The sequence below is a fragment of the Artemia sp. Qi Xiang Cuo genome, chromosome 8 (assembly GCF_049724085.1).
Source record: "Artemia sp. Qi Xiang Cuo chromosome 8, ASM4972408v1, whole genome shotgun sequence".
NCBI classification, from domain to species: domain Eukaryota; kingdom Metazoa; phylum Arthropoda; class Branchiopoda; order Anostraca; family Artemiidae; genus Artemia; species Artemia sp. Qi Xiang Cuo.
In genome coordinates, this window is record NC_142801.1 from 74,470,430 (window position 1) to 74,498,218 (window position 27,789).

General features: G+C 36.4%; 1 protein-coding gene across 1 annotated transcript in view; it reads right to left on the reverse strand.

Annotated features, from left to right (window-relative positions):
- Hcs (holocarboxylase synthetase-like protein) overlaps positions 1-27,789 on the reverse strand; it is a 259,065-nt gene that overhangs the window by 117,880 nt on the left and 113,396 nt on the right. Inside the window, exon 3 of the mRNA XM_089093093.1 lies at positions 11,574-11,709. Coding sequence (XP_088949219.1) covers positions 11,574-11,709 — 136 coding nt within the window. The remainder of the gene's footprint in view (positions 1-11,573; positions 11,710-27,789) is intronic.

Below are 27,789 nucleotides of genomic sequence, written 5' to 3' on the forward strand. Positions count from 1 at the left end.
ATATATATATATATATATATATATATATATACATATATATATAAAGTAGAATGTAATTTTTTTTTTTAATTGTTTGTTAGTTTGTTATATACAGTAGAAGAGGGCTATCGGCTTTTTACATCCTAATAACCACATTTTCCATTTCAGTGGCAAAAATAGCAATTACTTCTGCATTAAGAAACACGTGAAGCATTGACATGGAAATTTAATTTTTACATTTTCTGCAGATAGGTTTCTTTCCCACGCATTGTCCTTAGTATATTCACAAGGTTCTAAAGTTTAAATAAAAAGGAGAAAAGAAGACAAGAGTGAAGTTGGCTTTGGACTTGTTTAACTCTTGATTACAAAGATACATTACCACTTTGAAGTCTTAATATTAAAGTGTATACGTGCTTAGTGGTACAAATTGAATATTCTTGAATTTTTCGATAGATTTTCTCATTTTGGTTAGTTTAATACTCGCTGTTCAGGTGGTAAAGTAGGCTAATTTAGGGAGCATGGATTGACCATTGAACTCGTAAGGATCGAAAATAGTTACAAATATATGCATGAATGTAGAACAAATTTGGGTTTTATTTGTTTTTTTGACTGAGCTAGGTTTTTGACTAAGGATGGGTTAGTTTAAGCGTTGGAAACATGAAGTTTAGGCCATAATAAAATTGTAACAACTATTTTTGTCAAAAGAAAAGCTTCATCTTCCAAAATACATCTCCAAATGAGGAATGTCCCTTGACAAAACATATATATATTATATACAAGTATATATGCTTTGTTACAAATTTAAGAAAGAAGTCTGTAAGTCTAAAACTCAGAAATTGGGATGAATGTCTTACAATCTTTCTCGTTAGATTTGGTGCGCGAAGAATAGATCTTTCGCTGAAGTCATCTGGAATGCTGATGTAGTCAGATTTTTGACTTTTTATTCTCTTTTAACGGTTTGCTAGTGCTGATCTCCACGGTAATTCCAATCAATCAATGATCTATCCATTAACAGAAGATTACAAAAGTGATAAAAACAAACGGTTGAACAACAACAGTTTCTACTGGCACGCAAAAAATATAAGACATGCAATGTTTAGGTGGAGGCATTGTTTAGCAAGAACACTAGTTTACGAAAATGTAATTGATGGGGGAGGGGGGCAAAATATATTTTTTGAAATCTTTGGAGGTATTTCTGTTTTTATTTTTTTTATTTTTTTTTAGAAATAGGCTACCTTAAAAAAAGTGTTTTTCACTAAAAATACCAGAAACACTATTCTTCAGATCTAAGGGGTAATTGCCCCCTAAATACCAACCCCTGCCCTAAAGTTAATACAACTATTCCAGAGAAAGAAGAACTGCGAGCACGCTGAGGATTCAGTTTGCTTGGTTTAGTTGGGTGAGGTATAAACAACGAGAAAAAAAAAATTACATTCCTACAGTTCCATGGTATAAAGTGTGCTTGCAATCCATTGGTTTAGGTGTGTGACGTATTTTTTTAAGTCAGTCCTATTATTCCTAAAGCTTTATTAGAAATGGAAGCCAAATAACCCCACCGTTCAAAAACCTGATTGGTTCTCTTGTGCTACTGCGTGAAATTTTGAGCCAGTAGCAAGAAAGAAGATTTAAATTCTTCTTGATTGGTTCCACTGTGTGAAATTTAATCCAGTAAAAAGAACGAAAAGCTATTTACTCACAAGATTTCTTACAAGTAGTCCTTCTGTTTCTCTTTGATATAAATTTGAATTGAAAAAAAAGCATGTCACATAACACTTCTTCAGTTACCACGGTCGATTTACAGCTTTTAACATTTACATAATCCATTTTCCGTTCCAGTGAGGAAAAGATCAATTACTTTCGTATTAGAGAAGACGAGAGGAAAGCTTCCATTTTGACATTCTCTGTGAATAGGTTTTATGAAGAGGGATATCAAGAGTCGAGCCAGTTCAACTTGAGAGTATTTCTTAGAAACTTCAATCAAAGCACAACATTATGAAGATGCATTTAATGAATTTTTTGGGGGCTTTTCATACCAGGGATCTTTTTGCCGTCTTGGTTCTCCATCAGCTGTGTGTCTTGCTTCTATTTTTCCTTCATTTGTGTGTTTAATAATCTTTTTAAACAGCAGCATTTTAAAGTTGTATAGTTAATTTTTTTTGACAGACTGACTGCAAGTTACCGGACATTGTACTTAGAATCCCAGGAACCGACTTTACTCTACAAGGAAAAGATTATGTTCTACAGCTTGGTTTGTCCTTTTTTCTGTCTTCTTTTGCCGTTTAAAACGAACTAAGATTTAAAAAAAAAAAAAATTACTTTAAATATTTGAAAGGTTGAATAGTAACTATATTAAGCAAGTTTTTTTAAAGAGGAAAAGACGTAAAATTAGGACAAGGACAAATAATTATTGTAATATGACATTAGAGATCCAAAGCACCAAAATGTGTGCAGGCTGGTAGTATCTCTTTGATAAGCAGTGATTGATACCACATAGTTATTTCTTGTTTAAATGGAATAATCTTTTGCAGAGGTATTTTTATAGCGGGTTTAAGAAGAACAAAGACATAAAAACATCAAGGACATTAAAATAAAAATAATTTTGCCTCCTGGACCCTTCTTAGGTCTATACATTTCTAAACCACGATTTCTTTTGGTTGTTTCCAAATTACGAAATTCTTAGGGTCGTGCCACATTTTTGACACTGTCGTGCCACGTTGAATCGTGGAGATATACAAGCAAAAATAATTAGTCAAATTTGACAACGCATTTCACCCGTAGAAATTCTAGAATTTCTAGAAATTCTAGAATTAGCAATTTGTAGACACCCAAAGAGAACTACATCACCATAAGTATTTCATAAGCAACAAGTACAACAATAGGGAATTTTTTTTTTTTACAAGATAGTGGAATTCGAACTTCAAATGAATATTTGAACTTTTTTTCCATGATGGAAAGACAGTGTGATCTTCGTTGTTATTTGTTTAAAGTTTGTTGCTTTTTTTGGTTTACTGCTTTGTTTGAAAATATTATACCCGTTTTCTCTATATTACAACACCATTGGAAAACTACACCTTAAGCCATTTGGTGCATAGGTTTTAAGCTCATTTTTTTGATGATTTTTGACCCACGTTTGTTTTTTATATTTGCCACCACCTACTACCAAAAACTGCATAGACGCATGCGCAAGTCTCTTCATTAAAAATATATATTCCGGCTTTCTCTATTTTTTTAAAGATAAACATGGTTGGTTAATTTTCCTATTAACCATGTCAAGCAAATTGATTCAATCACACTGTTCTTAATACTTTTATAAAAAGAAGTCTTCAAGTTAAAAAGTTTGTAATTCAAGTTAAAACTTTTTCCCCTAACATTCACAATTAAATAAATAACAAATAACACTTTCCCTCTTGAGGAAAACCTATGTTGGTTTGCGGTTGAACGAAAATCCACATAAGATATTTACCTACTAAATAAAATCTTTAAATGAATATTCTAGATATATGAAAGTAAATTACATATAAAATAAGTAATAAAAATAGAAACAAAAAGAAAAAAAATGAACTTAGCTGAATTACAAAATAATAATAGACTAATAAAAATAGAAAAGAAAAATGATAATAACGAATCCATTTTTCATCACTCGTCAATACACAACTCCCCCATCCCCAACCCTGATCTCCAAGCCCAAACTAGCCCCCTAACCTCCTAGCCACATTTCCTTCCCACCCCACCCTACCACACATGATAAAAATCAACATTTGTCCATTAGATTCGTTTTTGACTTCTTTTCGGCCGGTTTTGGTCAAACAATAATAAGAAGTCATAATTTTACGGTTGGGGAATTTAAATCTCGACAGATTTATCAATTGATCAACACGGGCTTTTCTCGAGATACTGTAATAGTTAGGAGCGTGCAAAAGCTTCAAAAAAAAATCATTTTAAATAAACGAATTCAAATTCCAGAATAGCTTGAAAACTTAAAGATTTTCTTTAACTTCTTCAGTTCTAGCTAGACAACCTAAAATGTCTATTGCACTGTAAAACGCAAATTCTGAAAAACTCTTGAATCTGAGTGGGTTATTTTTCTGAAGATAATTTTTTGAAGATTGAATCGTGCATAACATTTTAACTGAAAAAACATCTTTTGTACGGCATTCGAATTTTCTAAATTAAAAATTCTGATTTTCTTCTATTTTTACTAAGGCTATGAACATATAAAACCACAACTATAGAGAAGCACTTTATATGTTCAAGAAACTTACACTTGCCAGAGGATTCTATAGCTGAACATGTTTTTCATACGAAATTCCAATTTGTATCGCTATATTCGTTATTTGAAAATCACCTTACAATTACAGTTAGAAAATCTAAAGCATTCACTAACTTTTAGAACTGGAAATTCAAAATGGCTTTTCGATGAACAAATATGAGTCGCTATTCAGTCTCTGACCTGTTAAAAGCTATTTGTGTTGAAAAAGGATTATATTCGGAATCAATTAGAGACTAAATGTATTTCATCATTCGGCATCTGACCCGTGTACAATAGTTCAATTTTAAGCCGGATTAATTTTAGAATATGTTATAACATTGAGAGTGCAGACATATATGGACTTTAAAGCTGTTTTTTATGATTGCATATGAAATCTTGATAGGTTTTTTTTTACCTGGATAATGGATTAATTTCGGCTATGTTTTGAACCAAGACTATTTTGGGCTGAGCTAAGCAAAGTGATAATGTTTTCGCATTCAACTATTCTTAATTTTATCCAATCAAACATTCGATGGGGAACTGATGACGAAGTTATTATTAATCATGCAGTGGAGTTTTTTCCTGAAAATACTCACAAAGATGCTGAAGTTGATTTATGGGCAGAAATATACCCTTGTAGCAAGACAGTACCAAGGAGACAGGGTGATAATGTCCCTGTTTGGTATGTAGAAGATATGACTGATTTGCTTCGGAAGTGCGAAAATGATGAGCTGACAGTGCCGACGTGTGTAATTATTTCACATACTGAAGTACCTGTAATTCCTGCTGTTGCTTATCACAAACTTACTCCCAAAATTTGTGCTCTGGATAGTACCCTTAACTTCATCAAAGAAAAGGTAATAGCTTATGATTTAAAGTTTCCGTCACTTCCCATTCCTTATGCTAGTCCTCATATTGAAAGCAATGCCACCGTTATCATTTCAAAAGTGCCTACTAAACTTGACGACCCTTCAAACGGGCTCATGCTATTAATAAAATCACTGGCCATGAAGCTATTCACAGCATAAAGCCTTCTGGCGATAAGCTGCTTGTTCAGATTAGTCAATCTGCAGCAAAGACTTTCAGCGATTCACTTCCAACCGTATTGAATAGCTGTGACGTCATGATTCAAGAAAAGAAATTTCATGGCATTGTTAAGGGGGTGCCCGCTAATTATGAGGAGATAATTTTTAAGAAATGTGAAGGTGTCATCGACGCCAAACGTTTGGGAAAATCCCTGGCTGTGAAAATCCCATTTGCTGATGCTGTAGCCCAGAGTAATAGCCTACGACTCGGGCTCAAGGTGGGCTATGAATCATTCCGGGTTTTTGAATTCCTCCGGCATCCCCGTTGCTGTCATAATTGTCAATTTCCCAACCACATGAAAACCAGATGCGATAAGCCAACAAAATGCAGCCGCTGTGCCGGCTCTCATGTATCATCCCGTGATTCCCCCTGTGTTTTTGATCCAAAATGCGCTAATTGTGAGGGTATAGCCTAATGTCGTATTCCTAAAATCGTATAGCCTAAAATGTCGTATTCTGCGTGATGTCCTGAGCAAACGTGTGATTCGGAAATGACTGTCGAATTGTCCGTCTCAATCTGCTCTTTTAATATCAATGGCACGAAAGATGAAGATGACTCATTAAATGAAAAAATGAATAATTTTGACATTTTGTTCTTGCAAGAACATTTACTTCCCGCCATCTGCGTTAACTCTCTACGAAGAAGTAGCCACCATATTATCTTTACCACCAATGCCCGAAAAATAAAAGGCCGTCCTTCCGGGGGCCTTGCATGTGTTATCAAACGATTAGCTACTCCCATGTCACCTATCTTATTTCATTCCTCTGATAATATTATGGCAATACGACTTGGTCACCTTGTATTTATAAATATATATCTTCCCTGCGATCAGAAACGTCTAGCTTCACTTACCAAGTTTTCTAATGCCTGCTCATCACTTAAAACTCTGTTATGCAATATTGAAAAGCATGGGTATCGTTGGATAATGATAGGTGACTTCAATTATGATGTTCATTTCTCCTCCACTCATATCACCTTAGTTGTAATTTCTTGGTCTATTGGCTACTGAACAGTACATACAGTTCCTAAATACAGTTAAATTCATAATAGGGGAGCTGTGATACAAATTGATCATTGCATTTTTTATATCGATATTCCGATCCTTAACGTTAATATTGATAAAGACGAATGTCCTTTTAACCACCTTCCCTTTCCCTTACTTTGACATTAACCGCTGATCCATCTTATGATTCTTGTCCTGCTAATAAAAAATGGTGTATAAAACGAGAGTGGAGCAAAGCCAATTGGCCTTTATATATTTCTACCCTAACAGCTCTGTTGTCCTGAGTCAAGATCCCTTTTAATCTACAGTGCGCGACTGTTTTTTCGCCACAAGCCAGAGTGCAACTGAATGTTTATTATCTTCACTTAGTTAAGTACATGAAACAAGCTGAGAATGTGGCTGTTCCCCTTGTCGGGGTTAAACTCAAAACTCGATGTCCAATTTGGAAAGAAGATCCGGGTCTTAAAGCCGTCAAGAATCGTGCTAAACTTTGGCTTCGCATCTGGATTGCGTGTGGGCGGCTCTTGCGAGGCCAAGTGTTTGATATAAAGAGTAAGACAAAAGCGGAGTTTAAACGGTATCTTCGTATGGTTCGATATAATGGTGGTAAGTTCCCTAAAAGTGCAGTACAATGGAAAAAAGTCATTAATGCGACTAAATTTGATGCATTAGGGACCAGTGATGTTATCCTAGATTGGTCTTGGCTTAGGCATGTAAGATTGAGTATAGTGTTCATTATCATTTTCAGTGCTTAATTTCTAAATTTTTGCCACCTACAGTTTTGCTACGTCATGTTATTCCCGTCTCAACTAAAAGTATTGTGAATTATATGCTTAAACTTAAGTCTAAATCAAGTGATCTTGATGGGATTAGTGCTCACCATTTACGTTGTGATTGTCCGGCACTTGTCGGTCAGCTCCAATTACTTTTTCAGTTCTGTTTATCTTTGTCAATGGTGCCTGATTCCTTCCTTTGCGGAACGGTAACTTCGATTCTTAAACGCGCAAGACACCCTTTTGATTGCAGTTCATATAGGCCCATCACTGTTGCTTGCAATATTAGTAAGGTTTTTCAATATCTTCTGCTCCCATATATTATTGAACGAACAACGAAAGACTCTGACCAATTTGGATTTCAACCTCGTATTGGGTGTCAACATGCGCATAAGGTTTTAGCTTCAACTCTTTATGATGCCCAGTCTAAAGGTTATGAATTACAAATTTACGCTTTGGATTTATCTAAAGCCTTCGATAGTATTTGCCATGCACAAATGTGGTACTCTTTGTTTCAGTTTCGAGTGAACCCTTCTGTCATACAAGTACTTAAATTTTGGTATAGTAATTCGTTTCTTCGTTTAAAATCTGGTACAGGGTACTGCGGTAATATACTAGTTCAATCTGGAGTACGACAGGGTGAGGTGCTATCACCTTATCTATTTAATGCTTGCATTCAAAATGTGTTATTAGGAATCAAGCCTTCGTATTTTTGTAATTTATCTGATGTGTCTTATATTGTGTATGCGGACGACCTGCTAGTTTTAAGCCGAATCCAGTCTATTTTGGCATTTGCGGTGCAACGTATTTCTATGATTTTTCTGGATATTGGTCTGTTTTTGAATTTTGATAAATGCGAATATTTAGTTTTCAATTCCAAATCATCAGCTCATAAGTTGTCCTGTGGATCCTCAGTAATTCGCAATATTACGAGTTTACGGTGGTTAGGAATTAGTATTTCTTCTACACTCACTTTTTTGCGACTTCAAGTTCTGAGGGATGTTAAAGAAAAGTTGAAGATCGGATATGCAAAAATTGTACCTAACCGTGGAAAGTATTCACGCCGTGCTTTAGCTAAAATGTATTCCACATATTATGACCATTCTGTCTTGTGTTTTAAGTGGAATGTATTCGCTATTGAATAAGAATGATTTGCGCCAGATCCGTATCGCTTACTTTAGATATTGCAAATTTTTATTGTACCTTCCCACTTCATATCGTAATACGCGTATTATTGAGAAGTATGGTGCTACCGACATTATCCAATCGTTTGAATTGCTTAGTAATAATTTGACAAGACATGCCTTTGTATCCCTAGGTGCAAACCATAATATTATCCGTGTGTTTTTGTCAGTGATTAAGGTTTAAGTTATCTTTGTTTCTGTGGATTTGATTTGATTTTTCCTTTTTAGTGTACTTTACTCCGCTTGTTTTGTATAAAAGTGGGTTATAAATAAATTATTATTATTATATTATCAAAATATTCCTTCACTATGTGTAATCGCTAGAAAATATTCCTTAACACAAATGCTTCTTTGAAGTTTAAATTTTTAGTTCTAAACCGGCCATCTTCGAGCGAAAGTGAACCAAATATATCAACAAATTGTTCGGGAAAATAAAATTCCCTTTTCAAGTTTATCTCATTTAGAATTTCTTTTCAAGTTTGCGGGCATTCTGACTCAAAGAGTACTCACAAACAAGTTCTCAAATGGGTATTGAGCTCAAATTTGAGCTCAAACGCTAAAATGATGCGTAGACAGTGATTTCGACTTGATTTTGTAAGGCCTGTTTTGAGGGCATTCTTTTGCAAGGCCGTCCCAAGATTTAAGGGGAATTTGTTTATTTTTAACAGTAAGACCTAATCCTACAGAAACATTCAAGCCTTACAAGTAGGGAAGGAGTGGCTGCAGGAGCTCGAAACAAGCCTTCCTGAAACTTAATTTGCACTGCAGATCCTTACCTTAGACCTTAGTTCCTCCTGTGCCTCCAGAGGCATCCAGGGCATTCACGAAGAGTCTTCAGTTATCTCGGATGTGTGTTGCAACAAGTACTTCTTCCCATTTGGGCTGTCGGAACTCAAGTACATTTGACAAGTCTCTTCTGTATGAACCTCTTAGGGTGTTTCTAGAACGGCCTCGTCTTCTTGATCCTTCTGGTTGCTAGAAGAGGATGGAGTTTTGTAAGCGATTATTTTTCATCCTGATGACATGCCCACGATAACACCACCTACGTTGATGGATAACGTCTGTTATTAAAGGTAGCTGGACCTGCTGCCTGATGGGGTCATTTCTTATCATCTGGGTCCAGTTTATATTTATGATTCTTCTGAGGCAAGTGTTTTCAAATGATTGTATTATTTTCTCTTTTTGCTCATTGAGGTGCCAGGCCTAAAATCCGTAAAGCAGTACTGACAGAACATTGCTTTGGAACACTCGTATTTTTAGCCTCAAGGAGTATTTTTAAGATTTCCAAAGTCGTTTGAGATGGTTAAACGCCCCGTGTGCTTGTCCCAACCTAAGTTGGACTTCTCTTGCGTTTGAGCCAGTGTTTTCGACTGTACTGCCCAGGTATCTGAACTCAAACACCTGCTCTATTCGGTCAGCTCTACATTTAATATCAAGAGGAGATCCATTGGTTGTCATGCTTTTTGTTTTATTTGTGTTAATTTTCAGTCCAAATTGTTCTGCTGCATCTTTAACACTATTTATAAGGGTTTGCAGTCTCAGTTTGCAAGTTTCAAGAAGGCTTAGGTCGTCAGATAAATCGAAATCTCCAAGTCTGGCCGGCTCACCAATATCAATCCCATGTCCCTCGCAATTACTTAATATATAGTCAACAACAAGGATGAACAGTAGGAGGGAGAGGACACATCACTGCTTTACTCGTGTTATTATTTTAAAATATCTGGTATTCCCTCGTCCAGTTTGTTGCAGATCCGGTTCTGACAATTCTGTTCACCAAACTCGTCAACTTTTTGAACTGCCGAGCAATTTTTTCTCCCCTTTCACCCGACAATTTACCGAATGCTAATTCTTCTTTTCAAGAAAAAATAGCTAAAGCAATCATTTCAATATTAAGCATTCATTTCTCAAAAGAGAGATTTCAAAAATAATGCTTCAACTTATTTATCTTAATTTCTTTTTTAGGTAGCCTCTAGGGTTGACGCTAATGACAAAATAACAGGAATCAGCAATAAAACTTTTTAAACTTTTAAAGTTTAAGCATTGTTCTTGAAAGAAAACTTAATTTTTTTAATTTTTATTTTCCTGAAAAAGAAAACACTATTTAGAAAACAATTCATAGTCAAGATTTGTCCAGGAGCTTATTTTTCCAGGAGTCTGTTTTCCTGAAATTTTCAGAAGTGGCTTTCAGTGACAATACCGATGAAAAAAAAAAAAAAACTAGACTGTAAAAATTCTTGAACACTAAACTGTAAACGCTATTCTTGAAAGACACGCAATTTGAAACATTCTTTTTTCTTTTCTTAAAAAAAATACACATCATTTTTTTCAGAGAAAACATTCTGTTTAAAAAACCATCCATTGTCAAAATTTATCCAGTAATTCATTATTCCAGGAGCCTATTTTTCTGATTTATTTTCGAAAAATAACATTCAGTGAAAGATTGCCAAAAATTGTGCTTTTCAGCCATTCATCTGGGGACAAAGAAAAAGCGCGTAGTCACAAATGGGCGGGAAGAAAACTGGAAACTGGAAAACTGGAACTGGAAGGAAACTGGAAGTTCATGTGAGGGGATTAAAAGTGAAACTCTGAATATATTCTGTTGGAGAAGCCTGCGAAGCTATGTTGGCCTCAGGTGGCCTGGTGCTGCAGTGATCTGTTAGTAGTAGCAGTAGAAGTTGTGGTAGCCTTCAGTGACGACCCTGATGAAAAAGCAACGTGAACGGGTCCTATATTTCTTTTTTTATTACAATGATATCTGGACACTATTCTTAAATAAAAATTAGTTTACCCAATCTGTATCTATATATTTCTTTTAAAAGAAAAAAGATCGTTTATTTCTGAAGAAACAGAAAATATTGTATTTATAAATTCATGTACTGTCAAAATTCATCCAGAAATTAATTAATAATAGGTCTTTTATAAGAATTATATTATGATGGTTATATATTATTTATTTTATTATATATTATATGTTTCATTATTGTTGCGTTGTGTTCGGTCTACAATGTTTTAAGGGTCTTGTAGGTTAAGCATATATGTATGAGCGATTTATTTTTAGTGACAAAACTCAAAAGAAAACCCCTAAATAACTTTTCCAAATTTAGTTTAATTTGACACCAAAACCTCACCTATCTCATTCTGTCTGCGTCATCGTATCTCAGTGTCAAAACTCAAAACAACAAAACCTGATATATCTGCCTCGACATAACTCAATCTGTACATAGTTTTTCGTTGTATATCCTGAAGCAGATATTAAGCTGTATAACGTCGTTAGATTAACACCTTTTTATATATCTAACCTTTTCCTGCAAGCTGAACGTGCGAAACAACTGTGATTCCATTAATTTCATCTTCGATTTCTTCAGCAATATCCATTGTGCTCGTGACCACCTCACCGAAAATTACAGATTTTCCAAGTTCTTTTGTTCTCAGAGCCTAGAAATCAACACAATTAATTGAAAAACAGAAACTAATTAGTGTCAATAACAGAAATACAAGAGACAGAAATATACACCAGGAAGAAAAAAAAACGTGAATTTTCAGGAGAAAAAGACTGACAGAGGTATGACTTTGGTTAAAGTCTCATTTGAAAAAAGAAAGAAAAAAAAAACAACAACACCTTTTTCCACCTCTACGTAATATCAAGGAACATCTTCTAAAATGGAACATCTTCTAAAACAAGGAAAAACTTCTAAAATGGCTGTCTTGAAGTTTGTACACGTCTCTTGAAAGAATTAAATAAAAATAACAAGTTCTTTTTTTCAACTGAAAGTAAGAAGTAACATTACATTGCCCCCTCCTCAATACCTCGCTCTTTACGCTAAAGTTTTTCATTGTTTAAAAAAAAGATAGAGTTGTGAGAAAGTCAAACTTTAGCGTAAAGAGCGAGGCGTTGAGGAGGGGACAGCCTCTTTCATATACGGAATAATTTCTGTTCGTTTTAAGTTTTAATGTTACTCCTTACTATGAGTTGGAAAAAACTTGTCTTTTTACTTTAATTTTTGATAATTTTTTTAATTATGTCGGGATATCCAGCTCCCCTCCATAGAAAATTCTCTTCCCCCACGAACAATTCTTCGGTGGAAATATCCTTTCACATACCCCCCCCCCCCCGAAAGAAAAATCCCCTTCCGAAAATATATCTGCATACTTCCCAATAGCCAATACTATATGTAAGTAAGGAGCAGCTTCCAGTCCATAGCTTCCAGTAAGTCCATAGCTTCCAGCCCTTCCCCTGGGGGCTGTGGAGGGTCAAGTCATCCTCAAAGACATAATTAGTAGATCATTTGACTATGTTGAACAAAATGACTATCTCGAAATTTGGATCGAACAACTTTGGGAAAAAGGGCGTGGGGGAGGGCTAGCTACCCTCCAATATTTTTGGTCACTTGAAAAGGGCACTGAAGGTTTCGATTTTTTATCAAATGAACCCTCTCCCGCATCTGTGATCTTACTTCAGGCAAAAATTCAAAATTCCACATTTTTGTACATTGGAAACCTCTACAGTAGATAGGTTTCCTATACACTAAAATAGGCTTGAAACATCTCCAGTAGAGTTTTCTGCTGAATCTGATAATGTAATTTTCATTAAGGTCACTTGACTTTTCAGGAGTGTTTCAAAAATTGGAAAAATTTTCTCAGGCTCTTAACTTTTGATGGGTAACATTAAACTTCATGAATTTTGTATATTTTGAACAAACATCAAAATTCGCTTTTTTTTTAATGTATTCATTGTTATCAAGACTCTGTTTCTTAGAGTTTCGGTAAAAGTTTGGGTATGACCACCTTCTTTCTCTGTAAAAGTCTAAAACCTACTGCGTCATTGGCACTTTACTGAAAATGAATTGTATTACAAATATTTTCTTTTGTACTTAATATTGAAAATAAACATTAGAATTACAGTAAAATTTTGAATTGATGAGCTTTCAGCCTTTAATATAATTATACATCAAATATTCAGTTTAATTTATTAGTTCTTTCTACAAATTGTTCAAGACCCCTAAAATTGTCCCCTTCCTTAACTGTAAAAACCTAAAGACTACTGCGTCAATGGTGCTTCACTGAAAACAAATTATATCCCAAATATTTTCTTTTCCAGTTCTAACAGCATTGAAAATGAAAATGAAATTACAGTGAAATAAAATCTTGAACAGATGGATCTTTCAACAATTGATATCATTATACATCAAACATTCAATTTGATTTTGCTGATACTTTCCAAGACTGTTCAAGACACATGTAGTTTACAGTAAAGCACCAATGACGCTTTAGGTTATAGACTTTTACAGGGAGAGAAGGAGGTCATACCCAAACTCTTGTTTGTGGTGATTTTTGTTCGTTTCAAGCTTGATTTGCATATTCAATTTAAGTTTCACTCGTTTTAAGATTTATGTATTAATTTACATTAATATCTATTGTACGTTTGTTTGCATTGATTGCTTATTTAATTTCTGTTCGTTTTTAGTTTCATTGATACTTCAATAAGAATTTTTTTTTTTTTAAGCTTGATATTCATATTCAATCTAAGAATTACTCTCTTTAAGATAATTTTAAGGTTTATTTTCAATATTAAGTACAAAAGAAAATATTTGTCATAAAATTGGTTTTCAGTAAAGCGCCAATGACGCACTAGATTTTAGACTTTTACAGTGAGAGAATGGGGTCATACCCAAACTCTTGTTTGTAGTGATTTTTGTTCGTTTCAAGCTTGATTTGCATATTCAATTTAAGTTTCACTCGTTTTTAGATTTATTTATTCATTTACATTAGTATCTATTGTGTATTTGTTTGCATTGATTCTTCGTTTTAAGCTTGATTTGTATATTCAATTTAAGCATTACTCACTTTAAGATTTATTTATTCATTTATATTAGTAATTGTTGTATGTTTTTTTGCTATGATTGTTTATTTAATTTTTTTTCGTTTTGGGTTTCAATTATTCTTTAATACAAATTTCTGGTCGTTTTGAGTTTGAATTTTAACAGGTATTTGTATCTGCTGATCTTAAATTTAAACAGGCCTTTACTTTTCTTTGAAAACTTCTTTTTCGGAAAGTTTTTTTTTTTAATTAATTTTTGGTCGTCTTCGATTGCAAAAAGTTTCAATTTTTTCAAAATACCTTATTTCAAAATCAAAGTTTTTTTTTCAAAATCAAATATTCATCATAGTATCAAAACTAGTATCAAAGAAACAATATCAAAATAAAAAAATGGGTTCGTGTCTACCTCGGAGTATTTTTTAGCTGATGTTTGAACTATTTTTAACAAAATGGCTATCTCAAAATTTTTATCGGATGGGTTAGGGGAAAACAGGGGGTGGGGAGCTAATTGCCCTTTGCTCTCTTTTGACTCTTTAAATGTAAACTAGAACTTTTCATTTTCAATCAAATGAGCCCTCTCTGAAGTTTATACAAGCATCCCTTCTATAAGAATCATATATGCACCCAGGACATAACTTACAACGCCTATCCCCGGGCCCTGGGGGGTTTAATCCACCCAGGAGTCTCAATATCTGATGTTTGAAACTATTTTTAAAAAAACAGCTGTCTCAAAATTTGTATCGGAGGGGATTGGGGAAGAAAAATGCGTGTAGGAGGGGCTAGTTGCCCTACGATCTTTTTTGACTCTGAGAAAGTGAATTAGAACTTTTAAATTCAAATCAAATGAGCTCTCTCTGAAGTTTATACGAACCTCTCTTTCATAAGAATCATATACGGCCCCAGGACAAAACTTACAAAGCCATCCCCCCGGGCCCTGGGGGGTTTGTGTCGACATCGGAGTTTTGTCATCTGACCTTTGAACTTATTTTCAAAAAAATGGCCATCTCAAAATTTGTATTGGATGGGTTTAAGGAAAAAAGAGCGCGGGGGTGGGCTAGCTGCCGTCTGGTCTCTTTTGACTCTTAAAATTGAAATAAAACTTTCAATTTCCATTCAATTGAGCCCTCTCTGAAAATTATACGAGCACCCTTCCATAAGAACCATATATTCCACCAGGGCATAACTTGTAGCGCCTGCCCCCGGGCCCTGGAAGGTTGTGTCAACACCGGAGTTTTGATATCTGACCTTTGAACTATTTTTAACGAAATGGCTATATAAAAATTTTCTTCGGATACATTAAGGGTAAAATAGGCGTGGGGGAGGGGATAGTTGCCCTCTGATCTTTTTCGACTCTTAATAACTGAACTAGAACTTTCAATTTCCAATCGAATTGAACCCTCTCTGAAGTTTATACGAGCATCCCTTCCATAACAGCTATATATGCCCGCCGGGCATAACTTACAACGCCTACCCCGGGCCCTGAAGGATCGTCACGACCCCGGAGTTTTTGTTTTATGATCTTTTAATCATTTTGAAAAAAGTGGCTCTCTCAAAGTTCTTATCGGATGGGTTTGAATAAAATAGGGCTTAACGTGGGGGGGGAGGGGACTAGTTACCCTCAGATCTCTTTTGGCTCTTAAAAATGAAAGAGAACTTTCAATTTCCAATCAAATGAGCCCTCTCCAAAGTTTATACGAGCATCCCTTCCATAAGCACCATATATACCCCGAGAGCATTACTTACGACGCCTGGCCCCAGGCCCTGGGGGGTTGCGTCGACACAGAAGTTTTTCTAACATGACCTTTGAACTATTTTTAACAAAAAGGCTATCTAAAAGAATTTTATTGGATGAGTTTGGGGAAACAAGGGTGTGTGTGTGTGTGGGGAGGGGCTAGTTGCTCTCAGATATCTTTTGACTCTTAAGAAGTGAACTAGAACTTTCAATTTCACATCAAATGAGCCCTTTCTGAAGTTTATACGAGCATCCCTTTCATAAAAACTATATACGCCCACAGGACAACATTTACAATGCTTACCCCCTGGGCCCTGGGGGTTTGTGTTGACACTGGAGTTTTTGTTATCTAATTTTTGAACAATTTTTGAAAAAATGGCTATCTCAAAATTTGTAGCGGAAGGGTTCAGGGAAAAAAGGGCGGGGGGGGCTAGTTTGCCTTCATTCTCTTGACTCTTAAAAAGTAAACTAGAGCTTTCAATTTCCGATCAAATGAGCCCTCTATGAAGTTTATACGAGCATCCCTTTCATAAGAACGATGCATGCCTTCAGGGCATAACTTAGAACGCCTTCCCCTGGGCCCTGGGGGGTTGTATTGATACCGGAGTTTTTCTTATCCGACCATTGAACTAGTTTTAACAAAATATCTATCTCAAAATTTTCATCAGATGGGTTTGGAAAAAGCAGGCGCGGGGGGGGGGGGCTAGTGTGCCCTCGGATCTCTTTTGACTCTTAAAAAGCCCTCTCTGAAGTGTACCCGATCATCCATTTCATAAGAACCATATATGCCCCAGGGCATAACTTACAACGCCTGCCCCCGGGCCTTGGCGGGTAGTGTCGACACCTGAGTTTTTGTTATCTGACTTTTAAATTTTTTTTAAACAAAATGGCAATATAAAATTTTTTATCGGAAGCAGGTCATCTCATCTCAGTCAGTGACAGTCCGAGTCGTGTTTCTTACTCCTGGAAAGATCTGTTTTGACAATCTCTTTTGACTCTCGAAAACTGAACTAGAACTTTCAATTTACAATCAAATGAGCCCTCTCTGAAGTGTTTACAAGCATCCCTTTTATAAGAACCATAAATTTCCCGATGGCGCTACTGACAACGCCTACCCTTGGACCCTGGGGGGTTGTGTTCACCCCAGAGTTTTCATTATATAGTCTTGGAACTATTTTTTTAATGGCTATCTCAAAGTTCTTATCGGATGGGTTTGGGGAAAAAAGGGCGTAGAGGGGGGGGGGCTAGGTACCCTTCGATCTCTTTGACTCTTAAAAAATGAACTAGAACTTTCAATTTCCAACCAAATGAGCCCTATTTGAAGTTTATACGAGCATCCCTTCCATAAGAACCATATATGCCCCAGAACATAACTTACAACGCCTGCCCTCGGGCGATGGGGGATTGTTTCGACACCAGACTTTTTGTTATATGATTTTTTTAAATATTTTTAACAAAATGGCTATGTCGAAATTTTTATCAGATGTATTTGGAGAAAAAAGGGCGTGGGGGGGGGGCTGGTTACCCTCCGATATCTTCTGACTCTTAAAGTGAACTAGAACTTTCAATTTCCAATCAAATGAGCCCTCTCTGAAGTTTATACGAGCATTCCTTCCATAAGAACCATATATGCCTTCAGGGCATAACTTAAAACGCCTGCCCCCGGGCCCTTTGTGGTTGTGTCAACACTGGAGTCTTTGTTATGTGATCTTTAAACTATTTTTAACAAAATGAATCTCTCAAAATTTTTATCGGATGCATTTGAAAAAAAAGGGCTTGGGGGGGGGGGGGGCTAGTTACCCTCCGATATCTTTCGACTTTTAAAACGTGAACTAGAACTTTCGATTTCCACTCAAATGAGCTTTCTCAAGTTTATACGAGCATTCCTTCCATAAAAACCATTTATACCCCCAGGGCATAAATTACAACGGCTAACCCCGGGCCCTGGGGGGCTGTGTCGAACCCGGAGTTTTCGTTATATGGTCTTTGAACTTTTAAAAAAAATGGCTATATCAAAGTTCTTATCAAATGGGTTTATGGGAAAAAGGCCGTGGAGAGGGGGGGGGGGCTCGGTGCCCTTCGATCTCTTTTGACTCTTAAAAAGTGCACTAGAATTGTCAGTTTCCAATCAAATGAGTCCTCTTTGAAGTTTATACGAGCATTCCTTCCATAAGAACCATATATGCCCCCAGGGCATAACTTACAACGCCTGCCCCTGGCCCTTGGGGGTTGTGTCGACACTGGAGTTTTTGTTATATGATCTTTGAACTACTTTTAACAAAATGGCTATCTTAAAAATTTTATCAGATGCATTTGGGAAAAAAAGGGCGTGGTGGGAGCTGGTTACCCTCCAATATCTTTTGACTCTTAAAAAGTGAACCAAAACTTTCCATTTCCAATCGAATGAGCCCTCTCTGAAGTTTGTACGTGCATTCCTTCCATAAGAACCATTTATGCCCCCAGGGCATAACTTACAAGGCCTTCCTCGGGCCCTTGGGGGTTGTGTCGACACCGAAGTTTTTGTAATGTGACTATTGAACTATTTTTAACAAAATAGCTATCTAAAAAAAATTTATCAGATGCATTTGGGAAAAAAGGGCGTGTGGGGGAGGGGGGGCTAGTTACCCTCCGATTACTTTTGACGGGGTGCTACCATTTCGACTAACCGTCACATCCTTGCCCCTAGGGCTCTGAGGGGGAGGGGTTGTCATCCTCAAAGACCTAATTTCCAGAACTTATAAATACGTTGAACAAAATGGCTATCTCAAAATTTGGATTGGATGTATTTGGGGAAAAAATGGGCATGAGAGGGGGGTTAGTTGCCCTCCAATCACTTTCGACTATTAAAAAGGCCACTAGCCTTTTGAATTTCCAATCGAATGAGCCTTTTTTGAAGTTTCTACGACAACTCTTTAAATCAAAACTTTATATGCCCCCAAGGTCATAACTTACAACCCTTGCCCTGAGGGCTGTGGGGGAGTGTCCTCCTCAAAAATATAATTTATGTCGCGACATCAACTATGCTAAACAAAATGGCTATCTAAAAATTTTGATTGGAAGTGTTTCGGGAAATGGTGGGCGCGGAAGGGGTGTTAGTTGCCTTCGGATTACTTTCAACTATTAAAAAGGGCACAAGCCACTCCAATTTCCAATAGAATGAGCCCTTTTCGAAGTTTCTACGACAACTTCTTCGATGCAAAGTGCCCTGGTCTAAAGGAAAAAAATGATAAATAATACATTGTGCCAACATCGTTCTTATACACCCCCAGGGCATAACTTAAAACCCTTGCCCTGAGGGCTGTGTCCTCCTCAAAAATATAATTACTATGTGGAAATCCACTACACTGAACAAAATGGCTATCTCAAAATTTTGATTGGATGTGCTTGGGGAAATGGTGGGCGTGGAAGGGGTGTTAGTTGCCTTCCAATCACTTTCGACTATTAAAAAGAGCACTAGCCATTCCAATTTACAATCCAATAAGCTCTTTTCCAAGTTTCTACGATAACTCCTTCGTTACGAAGTGCCCTAGTCTAAAGAAAAAAAAAAAAAATAATAATAATACATTGTGCCAACATCGTTCTTTATTTAGGCAGCGCGATTGCGCTACCTATGATTATTATTTTTTTTTTTTTCGAAGAGGCACTTTATATGGAAGGGGCCGTCGTATAAACTTCAGAGGAGGCTCATTCGATTGGAAATCGAGAGTTCTAGTGCCCTTTTTAAGAGTCAAAAGGGAAAGGCGTCATAACATCTAACCGTCAGGAGCACTAACGTCATTTCGTCTACAAAATCCGTCATAACATCGACAAAAAAATCTGTCAGAACCACTAACCGTCATAACATCTAAAATTTTAAAACTTTAGTTTTTTGGGGCTTAGGGGGGGGGGAGGTACTTAGGTTAGGTTAGGTTACGTCTTTAATATATGCTATTTTTTACCCCCACCCCTTGATGTGCAAATATATAGCCGAAATTTGTTTCTACACTATTATATACTCATTACTATTATATAAACTTATAAATTTTTTTTAGATGTTATGACGGTTAGTGGTTTTGACGGATTTTATTTTTAGATGTTATGACTTTTAGTGCTTGTGACGGTTAGTCGAAATGGTAGCACTCCGTCAAAAGTGATCGGAGGGCAACTAGCCCCCCCCCCCACGCCCTTTTTTCCCAAATACATCCGATAAAAATTTTGAGATAGCTATTTTGTTAAAAATAGTTCAATGATCACATAACAAAAACTCCCGTGTCGACACAACCCCCAATCCCGGAGGAAGGCGTTGTAAGTTATGCCCTGGGGGCATATAAGGTGTTTATAGAAAGCAATTTCATAGAGACTTCAAAAGGAACTGATTCGTTTGCAAACTGAAAGGGTTAATTCCCTTTTTAATAGTCAAAAGTGATTGGAGGGCAACTAGCCCCCCTCTCAACCTCAGCATTACCCCAAACACATCTAATCAAAATTTCGAGATAGCCATTTTGTACAACGTAGATGAAAGCTCTGGAAATTTGAACTTTGAGGATGATACTCCCCCCCCCGTGCCAGGGGCATCATTTGGGAGGGACAAAGGGGTGGGGCAGTTACCCCCCCCCAGTAATGTGGAGAAAAAAATTTATATAGCCCATGCTCCTTGAATATTCGAAAGTAGAACCCTCTTAACGCAACAATAAAATTGTTGTAGATTCGTCCCTGCCCAGAGCCCTCAGGGCTAAGGTTTTAAGCTATACCCCGGGGACTTATAAGGATTTTTATAGAAAATGTTGTCGTAGAAACTTCAAAAGATGCCCATTCAATTGGAAATTGAAAGGGCTAGTGCCCTTTTTAATATGCTAGTCGAAACTGATTGGAGGGCAACTAACCTCCCTCTCACCCCCACCATTTCCCCAAACACATCCAATCAAAATTTTTAGATAGCCATTTTTTCAACGTAGTTGAAAGTTCTGGATATTGCGTCTTTGAGGATGATCAACCCCCCCCCCCCCCCCACACACACACCCTCAGGGCAAGGGCTGTAAGTTATGCCCTTGGGGCATACAATGTTTTTTATAGAGCGTCGTAATACATACTTCGAAGGGCTAGTGCCCTTTTGAATAGTCAAAAGTGATTGGAGGAAAACTAACACCCCTCCTAAGCCCACCATTTCCCCAAAAACATCCAATAAACATTTGAGATAGCCGTTTTGTTCAACGTAGTTGAAAAGTGCGGAAATTATGTCATTGAAGATGACACTCCCCCTCCCCCAGAACCTTCAGCGCAAGGGTTGTAAGTTATACCCTGGGGACATATAAGTTTTTATAGAAAGCGTTATGGTAGAAACTTCAAAAAGGGCTCATTCAATTGAAAATTGAAAGTGCTAGTGCCCTATTTAATAGTCGAAAGTGGTTGGAGGGCAACTAACACCCCTCTCAAGCCTAATATTTCCCCAAACACATCCAACCAAAATTTTGAGATAGACATTTTTTTCAACGTAGTTGAAAGTTCTGGAAATTAGGTCTTTGCCAGCATTGCCTTACAAAATTCAAAACGCACTCAATCAATTGTGAATTGAGGGGGTTAGTGCCTTTATTAATAGGCAAAAGCGATCAGTGGGCGTATGCTCCCCCCCCATAACCATAATTTCCCCAAACACTTCCGATCAACATTTTGATATAGCAATTTTGTTGAACGTAGTTGAAGGGTCCTGAAATTATGTTTTTGTGTATTACAACCCCCAACAGCCTCAGGGCTAAGGTTGTAAATTATGCCCTGGGAGCATATAATGTCATGTAGAAATTGTTGTCGTAAAAACTTAAAAAAGGGCTCTTTCAATTGGAAATTGAGAGGGCTTTTGCCCTTTTTAATAGTCGAAAGTAATCAGAGGGAGAATCCCCAACGCCCATCATTTCCCAAACATTTCCCATCAACATTTTGATATGACTATTTTGTTCAACGTAGTTGAAAGGTCTGGAAATTATGTCTTTGAGGATGACAACACTCTCCCATAGCCTTCATGAGAAGGGTCGTAAGTTATGCCCTTGGGGCAAATAACATTTTATAAAAAGTTTTGTCGTAGAAGCATCAAAAAGGGCTCATTCGATTGGAAATTGAGAGAACTTGTGCCTTTTTTATTAGTCGAAAGTGATCAGAGGGCAAATGTCTCCCTCAACGCCTATAATTTCCCCAAACACTTCCAATCAAAATTTTGATATAGCCATTTTGTTAAGCCTATCAGCAAGGTCTCGAAATTATGTCTTTGAGGATAACAAATCCCCCCAGCTCTCAGGGCAAGAGTTGTACGTTATGCCCTGGGGAAATATAGCGATTTTATAGAAAGTGTGGTCATATAAGTAGTAGTGTTATATCAATTAAAGGAAGAAGACAGATAGGACATTACTGTGTCAATTAAAGTAAGAAGACAGATAGGGCATTACTGTGTCAATTAAAGATAGCAGACAGATAGGAAATTACCCTGTCAATCTAAGGTAGAAGACAGGTAGGACATTACTGTGTCAATCTAAGGTAGAAGACAGGTAGGACATTACTGTGTCAATCTAAGGAAGAAGACAGGCGGGACATAACTATGTCAATGATAGGTACGGGGCAGGAGGTGCAATGGCCCCCAGGCCCCCATTGCACTACCTGGCTGAGGGCCACGAAACGGAGATCAGCACCGCCGGTTTGGACCTTAAGGGTCTAGTACCATCATACTTACTACTTTTTCAAACGGGGCAGTACCCCCTTATTGGGTCAATCTAAGAAAGCGGGCAGAACCCCCTTATAGGGTCAATTCAAGAGACGTGGGCAGGTAGAACATTACTGTGTCAATCTAAGAGATGGGGCAGGTAGGACATTACTGTGTCAATCTAAGAGACGGGGCAGGTAGTTCGGGCAGGTCGGACTTGAATGTGTCAATCTAAGAGACAAGACAGGTAGGACATTACTGTATCAATGAAAGGTACAAGACAGGTAGGATATTACTGTGTCAATCTATGAGAGCGGACAGTACCCCTTATAGGGTCAATGAAAGAGAGCGGGCAGTACCCCCTTATAGGGTCAATGAAAGAGAGCGGGCAGTACCCCATTATTATGTCAATCTAAGGCATACAAGCGGGCTATTATTCCTGGAAGACACATAGTAAATCTTATGTGATGTTTATGTTTATGGATGTAAGGATTTTTATTGTTAATTATATTGGTGTTTTATTTGATGTTTTATTGTATGGATGTACGGAGTCAATCTTACTGTATGGATGTTTTATGTTTATGGATGTAAGGATTTTTATTGTTCATTATATTGGTGTTTTATTTGATGTTTTATTGTTTGGTTGTATGGATGTTATTATAGGGATGGTTTAATGTCTTCTTAAATGGTTTGGGTTTTATTTGATGTTTTATTTGATGATTTTTTTATGGACTTGAAATTCTGAATTTTCTCAATGAAGAAAAAGAATTCTCACTTCACTTCTGAATTTTCTCAGTGAAGAGAAAGAAGTCTCACTCCACTTCGGAATTTTCGGTAGAAGATTGAAAAAGTTATAATTCAACTCTGATTTTTTTCCGAAGAAGAGAAAAAAGACTCCCTCAGTTTATTGTAGTCAAACATTCTAAACGTTTGATACTTTAAAAAGTGAGGTTCATTTAAGATCACTTAACGTGCGCACATTAGCGCAGGTAACTGCGCTATTGATAAAACAAATCACCCTCTTTCGGGTATTAGCATTCAACGGAAAGTAAAAAGAAGACAGGTATACTGCTGCACCAATGTCATAGAACATATCATGTCTCAGTGTCAGAATTATTACCTGTGTAAAAATAATGTGGTAATAGACAGTGAAATCATCGCTAGAATAAAAAGGGCACTGGTAGATAATTTTAACATGGAAATTAATGAAAATTCTAAGAAAAGAAAAGCATTGCTGAATATCGAGGGTATCATCGACAGTTTACCATCAGATACAGTCAATGAAGACAAAAACACCAATGATGAGTTGTATGATGTGAATGTAGCTGAAACCAGATAAAAAGTCATATATGACACAGAAATGGAATATGTGCCCTGTCACGAGAAAACGTTATGATGAAACCGCAAATAAAATAATAAGGGTTTTGAAAGAGAGTATTACCAAGGAATGTAAAGATGAATTGTTGAAAAACAAAGCATCAGCAAACGTTACTGCTACCATAATGGGTTTACCAACGGATGAAGTCCATTGAATCGGTTTTATCGACAGTGAAATGTATGACGAGGTTGTTAAAAGATGTGTGTACCCATCAAAGGAAATATGACATCTGGTGAAAAAACATGAGGTATTTTATGAGTAGATTTAAGGTGTTCATTTTTTATTATGATACTCATCATATAACTATATCCATAAAAATATTTTATTACATTAATTCGTCTTTGTTTTCATCATTTTTAGAGTACGATATCAGCTCCAGAGGAAACTCAGAACTGAAGGGTAGATTTTTTTTTATCTTCTTTGGTTATTCTCAGAACTGGAATATATCTTTGAAAAAAAAATTCAGAATCGAAGTGTAACTTTTTTTCTCTTCTACGAAAAAATTCAGAACAGAGCTGCGACCTATGCAAAAATAATGCCGTAATAGAAAATAAATATTAATCCAACCTTAGACACATTGATTCAAGTGACAAAAAAACATATTAATCTCATGAGTATAAACAGTTTATAAAAACGCACTTTTGCTCTTAATTTAACCTAAGGCACACGGATCCAAGAGATGAAAAACATTTTAATTTCATGTCCATGATACCAACACTTACAAATATAAAGAGAAGTCTTAAATACTAGTGTCAATGACCAGTCATAGAGTACTATGGAATCAGCCACATAAAAAAAACAACTCTCAGTGAGTGTTTTACATTTAAAAAAGCATAGATGGCAACTCCTTTTCACTACTTCAACTGCTGCCATCTTTTCACCTCAAGTTACAGATGGCAGCACACACACCAAGTCTTGTTTCTAGGTATGATTGAACATAAGACACATTGATCCAAGAGATGAAAAAACTTTTTTTTTATAGATCGCGATACCTTTTCACTACCTCAACTGCTGCCATCTTCACACCTATAGATATAGATAGCAGCAAACAATTGAAACATCAAAACCATAGGGTTCTCCGACATGCTGAGTCCGAGCGTATAATTTTCATGGAGATTCTTTGACCTTTTAAGGTTATATTACACTAGGTTACATGCGCGCACGCACGTAACCTTGCAGAAAACAAGTCTTGCAGAAACTCCACAGTACTCTATGACTGGTCATCGACACCAGTTTTTAAGACTTCTCTTTATATTTGGAAGTGTTGGTATCATGGACATAAGATTAAAATGTTTTTCATCCCTTGGATCCGTTTGCCTTAGGTTCAATTAAGAGCAAAAGTGTTTTTTTATTAATTTTTTATACTCATGAAATTAATATATTTTTTCCATTCTGGGATCCATGTGTCTAAGGTTGAAATAAGATTTATTTTCTATTACGACATTATTTTTGCATAGGTCACCGCTCTGTTCTGAATTTTTCCGAGGAAGAGAGATAAAGTTCTGTTCTGAATTTTCCAGTGGATGAGAAATAAGTTACACTTCGATTCTTAATTTTTTTTTCAAAGATATATTCCAGTTCTGAGAATCACCAAAGAAAGTAAAAAAAGCTACTCTTCAGTTCTGACTTTCCTCTGGAGGTGATATCGTACCCTAAAAATAATGGAAACAAAGACGAAGTAATGCAATAGAATATTTTTATTCAAATAATTACATGATGAATATCATCACAAAAATGAACACCTTAAATCTACTCATAAAATACTTCAAGTTTTTCGCCAGATGTCATATATTTCCATTTCAGGGGCATACACAACTTTTAACAACCTCGTCATACATTTCAATGTCGATAAAACCAATTTCATGGATTTCATCCGTTGGTAAACCCATTATAGTAGCAGTAGCGTTTGGTGATGCCTTGTTTTTCATCAATTCATCTTTATATTTCTTGGTGATATTGTCTTTCAAAGTCCTTTTTATTTTACTTGCAGTTTCTTCATAATGTTTTCACGTGACAGGGCACATATTCCATTTCTGTGTCATAAATGACTTTTTATCTGGTTTCAGCAACATTCACATCATACATCTCATCATTGGTTTTTTTGTCTTCATTGACAGTATCTGATGGTAAACTGTCGATGATACCATCAATATTCATCAATGCTTTTCTTTTCTTAGAATTGTCATTAATTTCCATGTTAGTTTCTCTTTCAATGCCCTTTTAATTCTACCGGTGATTTCACTGCCTATTACCAAATTTTTTAAGCAGGTAACAATTCTGTAACTGATAAGTGATTAGTTTCATGAAATAGGTGCAGCAGAATCCCTTTATTCTTTCTATGTTCCGTTGAATGCTAATACCCGAAAGATGGCGATATGATTTATCAATAGGTAACGTGTTACCTAAGCTATAACCAAGAAGCTGACCTTCGTTGTCAACCTTTACTTTTAGGCTTGCTTTACCTTTGAGCACTATCATGTCTGAAAATTTGACTCTGGCATATACACCATCAGAAATCTTGAATATTTTCGATAATCCAAAGAAATTCAATCACTCACTGTCATGAAGATGCACGCATACATTTCCAATGGTGTCACCATTAGTGCTTTTTTCGTAGTTCAAATATTTGTCCTTGTCAGCATTCAATACTACGATAACTCTGTTATGTACAAATACTTTCTTGAAGTATTTCATTTTCCCTTTTTCACCATTGCTATTATTCTGTGCAATGATGATATCTGACGGTAAACTACCAGTGATACTATTAATGTTCATTGATACTCTGCTTTTCAAAGAATTGTCTTTAATTTCCTTGGCGATGTTATCAGTTCATACCCTTTTAATTTTGCTTCCGATTATACTGTCTGTTACCACATTATTTTTACACAGGTTACAGTTCCAACACATAGAAATGACATGATTTATGACATTGATGCTGGAGTACGCTCGTCTTGGTTTTACCTTCTGTTGAATGGTAATTCCACGAATATGTTTATATGATTATTCAACAGGTTACCATAAGTATAAGCAAGAAATTTGCACTCGTCATCAGCTATTGATTTTAGGCTTGCATTATCTTTGAGCACTAACATCTGTGGAAATGATAATCTTGCATATCCACCATCACCAATCTTTGAAATTTTTCAGGGGGTACTGCCCGTTCTCTTTCATTGGCCCTATAAGGGGTACTGTCCGCTCTCTTAGATTTACACAGTAATGTCCTATCTGTCTTGTACCTTTTATTGATACAGTAATGTCCTACCTGTCTTGTCTCTTAGATTGATCCAGTAATGTCCTACCTGCCCCGTCTCTTAGACTGACACAGTAATGTCCTACCAGCCCCGTCTCTTAGATTGAAACAGTAATGTCCTAACTACCCACGTCTCTTAGATTGACCCTATAAGGAGGTACTGCCTGCTCTCTTAGATTGACCCAATAAGGGGGTACTGCTCCGTACCACTCATTGACACACTAATGTCCCACCTGTCTTCTACCTTAGATTGACACAGTAATGTCCTACCTGTCTTCTACCGCAGATTGACACAGTAATGTCCTACCTGTCTTCTACCTTAGATTGACACAGTAATGTCCTACCTGTCTTCTACCTTAGATTGACTCAGTAATTCCCTATCTGGCTACTACCTTTAATTGACACAGTAATGTCTTATCTGTCTTCTTCTTTTAATTGACACAGTAATTTCCTATCTGTCTTCTTCCTTTAATTGATATAACACTACTCATATAAACTTCAAATGGGGCTCATTGGAATGGTAATCAGACTCTCTGGTCCTCTTTTTAAGAGTCAAAGTGATCAAAGGGAAGCTACACTCTCACCCCTACACACACGTCTTATTGTCCCGAAATACGTCTAATAGAAATTTCGAGATAGCCATTCTATTCAAAATAGTCTAAATATTATACAA